The 11,943-nt window shown below is 30.1% G+C and overlaps 1 protein-coding gene across 1 annotated transcript in view; it reads right to left on the reverse strand.

Moving 5' to 3' along the window:
- Positions 1-11,508, reverse strand: part of LOC113396499 (probable sodium/potassium/calcium exchanger CG1090) — a 32,463-nt gene extending 20,955 nt beyond the window's left edge. The window contains exon 1 of the mRNA XM_064218801.1: positions 11,139-11,508. Coding sequence (XP_064074871.1) covers positions 11,139-11,150 — 12 coding nt within the window. The 5' untranslated portion in view covers positions 11,151-11,508. The remainder of the gene's footprint in view (positions 1-11,138) is intronic.
- Positions 11,509-11,943: the final 435 nt, after the last annotated feature.

Here is an 11,943-nt window from a genome sequence, read left to right on the forward strand (position 1 = left end):
GGTAAGTCGTTTGGGAGGGTTTCACCCCGTTGAGGTTTCATCAATGTAGACCCTAAAAAAAGCACACGTAGTACAATGGTAAAATATTTTATTTTACAAAATTTATGATTCAAGTTGATTGAGTCTGAGACCAATTATGAAAGGCGCCTAGGCTGACGCCCCTAAAAGATCTACCGGTCCGCGCACGTGTGTTCTTGGCCTTAGGGTAAATACGGTATTACACAAATATGATGAGAGTTAGGAAATAGGGAATACACCGAGACACATGTTGATTACGCAGTTGGTGAGTTTCCGTTGAAAACGTCTATCACCATACATAAATATATCTGTGGGGGTATACACTATTAGCTGTGGTTGCTTATATGTTTGTATGAACTCGTTTGAATTTATATCACTCGAATACTAGATGTAAACAGAAAACTGAAACCATTGGCTTACTTAGACTGTTGACATTCTCGAATGGCCCGAGGTTTGTGACGTCATCACGTCGTCACCCGTCGCAAAGGAATTTCATAAGAGCAATGAATGACACAATTTATATCTATGAATGTGTTAATATCTTATAGTGAATGGCAAAATTTATGACTATGTTGTGTGAAGAATTGTAAACAGCTTCTGACTAAATAAGAGTAAGTTAGAACAAATTAAATTGTGTTAAATGGATTCTTAATTAAGATTTTTGTCAATCTACTTCTATTAACCGATATTTTTTTTTTTTTTCTGAAGTTCATATTTTTCATTTATTTAACTCAGAATTACAGAATTATTTATTTCACACAGAAAACATCTATAAAACTATTACATGATTGCACTACGAGTAAAGACTTAATGTGTAATATGATATGGTCATCAAAAGAAAAACAGGTCAAGTACTGGCTATCCTAGCTAGGCTAAATTAAATGGCCTGTGTTAAGGATAATCAGTCCTCTCCCCTTATTATCTGTCAAAATATTCTAACAGTATCAAAATCACCGAGCTAAACTTTCCTTATCGTTCCTTATACATACCTACTGCGGACCTAAATCTGATAAGGATGACAAATTGAGTTTCCAGAGAAGCTCTAAATCTAAACTTATACCGAAAATATGGTTTATTTAAAATCACAGAGATCATTTTTCTTTTTTAAAAATTACGTCAAAGATTAAATCTATATTATGCTTTTCATTTAGGTACTAATTATTCTTGAATTCTGCAATTATTTATACAAGCGTTATACAGTTTCGAAGGGTTTATGTTGTTCAAATTTAGAAATTATTCATCGATATTAGTGTCATCTTCAAACAGTATCATGTCAGTCCTAGAACGTTTTAAAATATATTTTTTTTACTTCTTCTGTGCGGTTTTACTTAGTAAAAGTATACGTGTTCTCTTTAAAAATATGTCATTAAAAAGTACGTATTTACAAAAAAATTCAATATGTGAATAGTCAGGACTATGTGATTATCACGCTCTGGAAAATATGATTTGAATTAAAAATTTGTACCGAATTACCGAGTTAATTCAAGCAAGAGTTAGTAATATAAATATTTAAATACATATTGTAAATGTGCTGTTTAAGCCCTTTTATTCGACACCCAACGCGGCATATTTGAAAACTATATATTTTTAAATAAAAGTCCTTATACTATTAGAGGGCGCCATATTGAATTGTGACGTCTTAATTATTGTGACGTAACATAAGAGTGACGTCACATAATATATATCGATCGATTAAGACGCTTCTAATTTTACCTAATTTGTCGAATTATGATAAGCAATTAAGAAGTTGAAATAGATATTCAAAAATTTCAACTGATATCATACCCTCCGTAGTCGGATCAAAATAAATTTTACCCAAAAAAAGCGACTCAATTATAACCCGGGGGTAGTTACCGTTTTTTCTTAACATAATATTTACCAAATTAATATAATAAAGTTCCATTTCATCTCATGAACCGACCCAAATAAGAGTATGGCAAATTGGGATTAATTATAAGTATGTACATTATACATATGTACTCGTATGTATGTATCTGCCGCTGAAACTGGGCCGCCCGAAACGTGTCAATATACGGCGACCGCGCGCCGAGATTTTACGGTCATTTTGTAGTTAATAAAATATCTGGAATTATTGTGGATGTGGTTTAGGTAAAATCATATTTGTGGCAATTTATTAGTATCTGTATAAATATACATTGTATATTTTCAAGTAAAATTAATGTTTCGTAGTTTTTTGTTAAAATAAGATAGGTAGACTTGACTGATAGTAAATGGTCACTACAGCCCATAGACATTTACAGTGTCAGAAATATAAATTATTACAACGCGCCACCACTTTGGGACCTAAGGCGTTATAGTTGCTGTAAATACACTGGCTTAGTTAGTTCAACCGGAACACAAGAATGCTATAAACATATTGTTAGTTGCTAGAATTTGTGATGGTATCTATCCAGACGAGTATGGATTAAGCACTACCACCAAGTTCAAGAGAATTAAATTTCATTAATCCCTTTTTAATTGCAGTATATTAACCTTAAGATATATTTATGTCATCAATCCAATACAAAACTGTGTAAGTAAAAAAATGTAGGCGTAGGTACAACAGTTGAAGCGTAATTTCCGCTGACTTTTATTTTCTTCTTCTTAGTTCTGAAGCGTTTCCGGTTCAATGGTGTTTGCACTTTTGCTACCAATAAGAGTATCGCATTTAAGTTATAGATGTTTTATTTACTAATCTTAGTTGAATTTATTTTTAAGGTTAATTTTTAAAAATCCTGTTCTATAAAAAAAATTGTGTTGATTTTGAATATAACAACGCTTGAAATGTAAAATCAGTAGTAGGTACTCGTAAGAATCTTTTTGAAATATTTAAAAGTTCTGATCCATCTCGAATTAATTTTATTTTAATTTAGATCATATTTTGATTTAATACAAACAGCATATGAGTGAACATCATGGAAGTTCTATATTTCGAAAACATTTATTTGCCTAGAAATAAATAAAGACGAAGAATTGACTTAAAGTTGCTTAGTGGTGAGTCGTTAAAAGTCTGTAATTCAGCAGGTCATTGTTAAGTTTCAAGTGACTCGTCGGAGCATCCCGTCTCGAATCCAATCTCATTAATGAAGTGATGATCTCTAAGTGAGTTTACTCCTCGTTCTTCGCATTTCAACCGGCTTTGTTAAAATGAACTCAACGTCTCTGTCAAATAATTGTATAATATAATTCAATATTTATTTGATCTAATTTAAAAGGTAAATTATAGATGCTGTGTTTTTTAAATGTATATAATTGGAGACCTACGCTGTCGTAAGCGTGGCGTTGCAGTTGCAATTTATTAATAAAGAAAATTATATGTTATAAATATAATTTATTCCTTATAATTAGTACCCAGAAATAATGTAATTTACTATCAATGAAAACATTTTTAGAATTGTATCGTTAGTCCGGAAATTCCTGCATACAAACAATTAGAAATTAACATTGTAATGTACATATAAAACTTTTCGATAATTTCCATAATAGAGAAAATAAAGGTATGTAAGCTCTATTAGATTTAAGGAAAAATTGAGTAGCAGAAGGAGAGAGGAGAGAGGAGAGAGGGATAAAGTCTGTAAATAAAGCGTAGTATGATAGCCAAAAAAATTTTTAGCTCTTGCGTTGTCAACATATTTGGTTGCTATTGTCTTTTTAAATCTCAGCGACATCTGTTCTTCTTGATGAAGAAAGAGATTTGCAGTAACTTCTTCGTTAATTCAAGGAAGCAAGGACACTATGTGAAGTTATCATTCGAAAAGTGGTCACACACATTTTTACAACCCTCAACGTTGTTGTTTTAAATTATTTTTAATCATGTAATTGAAAATAGTTGCTGTGAAATGAAGAGAAGAATTACGATGACAAGAAAAATAATGAATCAGGAAAATTGCAAACACAGAAATTGCCATATATTTGTATTACTACAAATTCTGTGAGAATAATAAAATTATTAATCTTAATAATTCATGGAAACAAATATTTTAAAAACATTTTGTTAATGAATGGGATAAAAGATTTGTTTTCTTAATTTTTTTTTTAATTATATTGTAAAGTGCATAGGTATCATAATATACTTGTATTTGTTATTATTATGAACATATTATGATAACCTTAGCAAGGAAAAAACATTATGATAACCTGTGACCGGAAATACTATACGAACATCCACATTATGATAAACACGCGAATGTGTTTTGCAAATATTTGTCGGTACATCATTATTTACTGACTAACTATTCCACGTGATTTTACCTTCATGGTGGTGCTAAATCTAAAACAAATATTAAGGGATGAATGTATTCAAAAGGTTTTCAGACAATTAGTAAGTTTATAGATTAAGATATTTGGCCGAAAAAGAACGCTGTATTTTTTATTTTGGCTTTCCCAGATTTATTATATTAATCTTTAAGTATTTTTATTTATTAAATATTTAATGTGTAAAGTAATTCTCCTTTTTTTGGTCGGTTAACCTTAATTTCAATTTAATTTCGCATCGGAAACCTTTATCGTGTAACCTATTTATGAATATAGTGTGAATTAAATAACTCAGAAAGAATTTCATTAGAAGCGATTATCAATTCATACCAAGGGATCGTTTGCCGCTCTAGAAATTTCATAATACACAAGTTTGGAATAAGATATTTGTAAATGTAAGATATAAGTGAACATGGAAAATAATCGTACCTTTTATTGCTATATATTATAGAACGAGGGGAATGAATTTATTCGAAAGGTACTGTATGGGTGTTCAAGAGGAGTTCGACAAATTTTGCACAAAATAATGAACGATATTTCGATATACTGTAGGTTATTTTAGTATGATGTTTTGTTTTAGTATGATATTTATAATGATATGATATGATATGATATATATAAAATTTATATTTTAATTAAAATGTAGAAATCGGACTAAAGTGATCAAGTAAATTTAATATATTTTTAAAGATGAAAAATGTGGTTCTTTGTATTTTTTTAATTTAAAGATTTTTCCGATATAACTTTAAATATTAAATCTTAAAACAGAATCATTGTTTGCAATCCTTATTAAGCTTTAGCTCCGTAGTATTTTACCATATGTACACTACGTCGAAAAAAAAATGCACAAACAATTTTATTTTAAAAAGGAGCTATATTCAACAATAAGTGTTTACATATAATTACATAGCTACCTATAGCGATATAAAATGTCACCATTATTAGGATAATAGTAATATACTATTATTATTTTAAAAAAAAAACTGTAAAATTATATTTAAAAATTTCTCGTTAGAGTCCAGTTTAATAAAGTATATTTATGCTTTTTATTTTAATGGACATGCTGCTAACATTCTTACCAACAAATAACTCGGTCCAACATTCCGATCACGGTTTCGACATTACAGATGTATATTAAAAGCATTTTAAGTGCCATTTAAAATATACCCAGAGCTTCTTAAAGTTATAATTATTTTTAAAATAACAGGAAAAAAGGAAACTATCGATATAAATTTTATATTTGCTAAATAATCGTAAATATATAATAAATAACGATTATGATACATTTGTTTTCCATAAGAATTAATAACATTAAGTCTTTATCTATAGACAAATATAAAAAAAAGTATGACCGCACACAAAACATACACGGGTAATTTCTTATCTATAACATGGTCTTATTTAATATCTCATTACATATTAAGTCACTTATGCTATGGAGCATTAAAGATTCTTTTGTACTATTACAACAATTGTTATAAAGGCTTTATCATGTAGATATTCGGCTCAAGTGGACGGTTTGGAGAATCAGATGGTACAACGCGTGTGTAGTTGACAGATAGCACTGCGAGTAACGGAACTTTGGATTAAATGTCAAATGTCAAAAGAGTAAATGTCTGGTTGATGTTCGAAATTCGAAACAGATTGGTAATAATTATTGTTTGTTGATGAGCTTGTTTTCGTAAACTGTAATGAACAAATCGAAGTAACGTAAAGTAAATAATTAAAGAGATTTTAGTTTGTTTGTTGTATGTTCACATAAGATACTTCACTCTAACGGATTTAATTCTAATAAACCTCATATTATATTTATATATATATATATATATATATTTTATGGCATTGGTTAGCGGACGAGCATATGGGCCACCTGATGGTAAGTGGTCACCACCGCCCATAGACAAAGGCGCTGTAAGAAATATTAACCATTCCTTACATCACCTATGCGCAACCAACCTTGGGAACTAAGATGTTATGTCCCTTGTGCCTGTGATTACACTCTAAAGTCACGTTCACGTCTACTCTTAAATACTACAGACTATAAATAGTAAAAGTTAATGAAGAGAACGCCAAGATTCAACAAACAAACAAACAAACTCCTGTATAATACTATTACTGTTTAATTTCAAACCAATCTCAGCTAACAAAGAGAACTAAGGAACTAAAAACTCAAATGAGAAAAGTTCCAAGTGTCAAGTTATCGCTATGAACATTACCCCGCTGCGTTGACCGACAGACGTAATTTAAATGGCTTATTCTCCTTTCTATAAATATAAACTTGTTACCTCTATTCTTAGTTAGTCTTTTATTTGATACTGTATATAATTTTACAAGATGAACCAAGAAAACGTTTAAAAATAATAATTAGTTTTTTACGGTTTTTATTGTAAACCGCAATTTCTTTCGCCGGTTCTTCTTAAATTTGAGGTATTTTTTTCCGAATCCGCTGTAAATTTTTAACAAGCGTAACGTAGCGTAAGTTTCATACATACATTGTTGTTTTAATCTGTACCCGTATTGTAAAGAGTATGTTATCCATGAATGTTTTTTTAATAGTTTTAAAATTATCGGTTTGGAGTAACCAAGAAAAACTGGTAAGAAATTCGATACCGGTATTCGATAGTTTTAAAAGGCAATATAATCTATTAAATGCAGGCAATTTCAGAAATTGCTCCATGAACTGAGTAATAGACTTTACTTATACGATAATGTTTTAAAATTGAAGCCTATTAAAGAGCAGTTCAAGTTAATTTAACAAATATATTGAACGAGTTCGAGTTCGAGAAAGTCAGTCAGTCAAAGAATTACAAGAAATATTCCATTCTTTACTCCGTCAATATGCCATTAAACATGGGAACCATGGGGGCTAAGATATCCCCTGTGGCTATAATTATACTTGCTCAACCACCCTTCAAACTGAAGCACAAAAATTCTGAAGTTGAACAAACTCGCCTCGACGTCTCTAGGGAATAATTATGGTATTATCCTGAAATATTTACACATACAAAACAGATAATATAAAAAGATCTGTATTCCTTCCAGCTATTTTGTTTGTGAATATGAACAAGGGAATATTCATAATATGGCAGAAGTATAATACTTTTGAGACATTACTATTTGATTTAATTTTGTATCCTAAACCTACATTTTTCAGTGCTCTCTTATTTAAAATAACGTCTAACAGCTTATTTACTTAAACATTATATTTAATATCTTCGACTAGACTGCCTTGATATCAGTAAATTATTTTTTGTCAGGCCACAGATCTGAGGTACTGAATTCAAAACTTGGGTAGGCACAATAATATGTACAATATAATGTATATGAATTGTACTTGAGCGCAAATACATGATCCTTTGTGATATGTCCTGCAGATCGACTACCTTGGAAATAACTAAATTGCTCTGAGAACATACGCCCCAAAAACATAATGTATCTGTATCAGATACATTATATCTGTCGTGACCTCCGAAACTATGGGTCCGATGAACTTGAAGTTTTACTAAGTAAAGATTTTTGAGTATTTTAACTGTAAAAGGGAAATTGGAGAGGTAACTTTGTATGAATTTTACACGTTAGAAGTCGGACGAACAGCTATGGACCAATATTTTTCGTTGTCAATTGTATAGTGGATCAAAATTATTGTTTGTTTCCAGCTACTGCTCACCGTCCAATTAAAATTTTTCAGGTGACAAATTAATAGGCGACATGACATTGCACTCACGGCAGCAGCTATTATGTACGAACTCAATGTATCTCACCCGTGAAATATTGCAAACCAATTTACAGAGACACGCTATTTTGATGCCCGTATACTTTAAATGTTAATGTACTATATATAATTTATATTATATCTAATGTCGCATATCACTTTCTGTCATTAAACGTTCGTGTTATGCGGTGAGTTTTAATTAGTTATAGGACCAGCAAGTGGGTCACCAAGTGATCTCATCCGAATGTATAAATCAGCGCTGTAATGTCATGGAATGAGAAATTCCTTATATCACCAATGCGTCAAAAAATTTGGGAACTTAGAAGTTATATTGTGCCTCAAATTAAACTTATTCATTATCTCAACTGGAAAACAACAATATTAATTATTGCTATTTAGCGGTAGAATTATGACGAGCGGGTGGAAGTTACCCAGACAAGGACTAAGTCCTACCATCAAATAGAGCTTCGAGGTTTGCAAATAGAATGGATTTGTTTATCTTATTGTATATTAAAATGAGATTATTTAATCCTATATATGTCTCACAGTTTGTTATATTGGTGTACGTTCATTATTTCATCGCCAAATTGTTTGGTCGTAGCCCATAGATACCCTTAATCAAACGCATGATTTTTTTAACAGAACGGGTAGCTCTTGAGATTAGAGCGTTCAGCCGTATAAACTGTCTAGCTTTGTGTGCACATAAATAAATCAGTGTATAGATTCAATTCGGTTCAATCACAAAACAAGTATCATTCAATATATTTCAATGATCGCATTGTTTGATCTAAAGTACGTAAGTTTTCAAAAGCAAATAAAATCTTTGAATTTAATATTCGAAATCGATGGCACCCTCATTGCCGATTCGAGATCTAAAGGAGCGTTCGAGTAAATCTCGTTTACGTCGACACTCCACCCACTTCGTTATCTTGAACGCATAAGCCTTTTCGTGGAAATAGGTTGGTATTTTTAAAATCAACGATAAAAGTTTATTGATTTGACAACTGATTGATTGTCAAATGAGAAACGATCATATTGAGTACGACGTCTTTTTGCTAATATTATACTTGTGTCTGCAGACGTCTGTACATTTAAAATTGATTCTGATACAATTTGATTCCGTGCGCTTTTTTGTTCGACTAGTGTTCGCCCCGTGGTCTAAATACGACTATTATTATTTTTAAATATGTAGAAAATTTATTTTCTGCTCTTATTTCAAATTTAATTTTATTAACGGTAGTTAACTGTTTTTTTCTTTACCGATACATATAAATAGATTATCATTAAGTTAAAAAAAACGATAAGCGTAATTATTATTTAATTTATATTCCGACAACTGTACGATGTGTTAAGGTCTTACAGGCACTCTGGATAACTTGATATGCGAATGAAAATGGAATCAAAACCTAAAAATGAATTTAAAATTTTTCTACTCGACTAATTGAGCTCAACTTTTACAAATAATAATTTAAGAGCTGATAACAATTATTCGTTCGTGCACATAGACTATTTAAATACTTCCTTTTAAAAAAAAAAGAGTATTCTATTTTTAAAAATTCTTCAAAGACGAACTTAAGCACAGAGTAAATAAGGCAGTTACTGCTAATAGTATTGTACCCGTTAGAATTAAATTATATTTTAGAAACATTTGAATATATTGAAATAACGCCACGTTTGAATTAATTGAACCATGAAGTGAATTTTAAGATACCTTAAGCAATGTGATTTATACATAATATGTAAAATGACGTAACGATTGATGTATTTTAACCGTAACTAATATATTTAATATATATGTTTATAATAATCAACATTAGTCAGGTCTCAACGGCGATCATATAAAACATGAGGTAACATATAAAACGTAACTAATATTTATATATGTTTTATACGACTTGTAGTATCAAAATATATCATATTATATATATCAGAAAACGAGATAGGTTGCTATTATTGCTAGTAGTATTATTATGTAATATTTTTAAGACACAAATAAATGTGCGAAAATTTATCAAAATTTTTAACACGAGGTCACGGACCTTTTATCTTTTGCGAGTATGATAAATTGAGAAACAATTTATTATTAATTTAAGAGATATCATAAAATTCAATGAGGCGACATAGCGATGTCACCTATATAAGTAAGTTTTTAAAACTAAAATTATTTATACACTTTCGTCAAAAATTATATGACGTCACAAATATACGAATGACGCATGCAGTTTTCAGTGGCGTCCATTAGACGATCTGAATTCTATTAGTTTAACCTCTTCGATGAAATTAACGAAAGAACCTCGTACAACATTACGATTGATGAATGAATGGTATGACCATTCAATTAGTGAATCATTCGGTCATTTAATTTCATTCATTGAAATTTACTGATGCTCAATTAAATACAAACTCAGTATATAAAATACTGTTTTATAATAAAGTCGATAAAATATATATATTATTCATTTGTTGCCTAAATATTGTTTAATTTGTTATTTTTTTTAAGTATATTATAAAACTTTTTTTTTAAATTTATTAATCATATTTAAATTTTTATTAGTAATAATCATTTTATATAATTAAGAGAGAGCAAAGAAAATGTTTAATATGATAGTTTTATTGAATTGTTGAAAGTTGTATTTTTCGAAATGAATTTACTTAATATTCATCTTTATTTGTGTTTTATTTGTTTGTTAATATTAATCTTTTTTAGTGTATCTTTATAATTAAAATGAAAAATAGAGCTGGTCAACTTCTAGAAATGTATAAATTCCATTTCTCAACAAAGGAGAAAATTTGGGGCAAGGGTAAATATTATTACAAAAAAATAATACTATAGAGAGAAAAACTCTTTAACGATAAACTCTTATCATCGAATCAAGTTATAATCTTTCAAATAGAATAAATCATTAAAGCAAGAAGGTTTAAACAGATGACGATGTAATTGAATTATAATTTAAAATAATATTTATATCAAAATATATTTTATAAAATATTTATTAGCATGGAACTCTAAAAATATAATATAGTATTAATTTTTATTTATTTATTTAAATCAAATAAAACAAAATTTAATAATTCCATATTGATTATTACATTATTGTTATCCTTTGCAAATTATTAGATTAAATAAAAAAAAAAAAAGTTCCCGTATACTCACCGAAGGCTGCATGGCTGGCGGCCGGCCAGCTGTTTTAAACTTTAGTTCGCTATTTATACGCCTCGGTTATCGATTTTGCCCGGAACAGTTACGTAACTTACACACGCCACGGGAAAAGGTTTGGCGCCTCTGACGCTACCGGCTTTCATAAGATCTTGCACATTTCGATATCGTAAAGCCTCTTTATGTATTACATACAAAATCAAATATATACTAAATAGAAGTAATATAAGATGAGTGAGCGAAATGGATACTACAGTCTAAATGGAAGGCAGGAATTGACTATGAAATACTTTTGTACACAATTGACGGGTATCACTGAAATAGCTTCGACATTGAATACACCCCAAACACGACCGTGCTCAGTGGCGCCACCGAGACGACTGACCGTGGAAAACGGGCGACTGCGCGGCTTTCCTCGCATACATAGAAAGAAAACAAACGAATTATTGCAATCTGTGCTCTTTACTGTAGTAATAAAGTATAAATTTAATTAACATCATATTCAGCGCAATGAGTACGTTCTATGGCAGTCGTAGTGTGCTGTATGAGAACGTGATAAGATCACTAATTCGTAAACCGGTAATTTTAATAACTTTGTCGTATAGCGATGCCATCATTGTCCCAGAATTGACGGTAGGAACAGACATGTCGGCGTCGGTACAAGCAATTGTATACGATTAATTGCAACACGTTATTACTTAGTTTTAAACAAATAGTATATTTAAATATAACGAGATATGTTATATTTAAATATTCGAAGAATTCCGAAGCTTCGATTGAAAATTGATTTTTTAACCGAGAC

Source organism: Vanessa tameamea, chromosome 24, assembly GCF_037043105.1.
Source record: "Vanessa tameamea isolate UH-Manoa-2023 chromosome 24, ilVanTame1 primary haplotype, whole genome shotgun sequence".
Lineage (NCBI taxonomy): Eukaryota > Metazoa > Arthropoda > Insecta > Lepidoptera > Nymphalidae > Vanessa > Vanessa tameamea.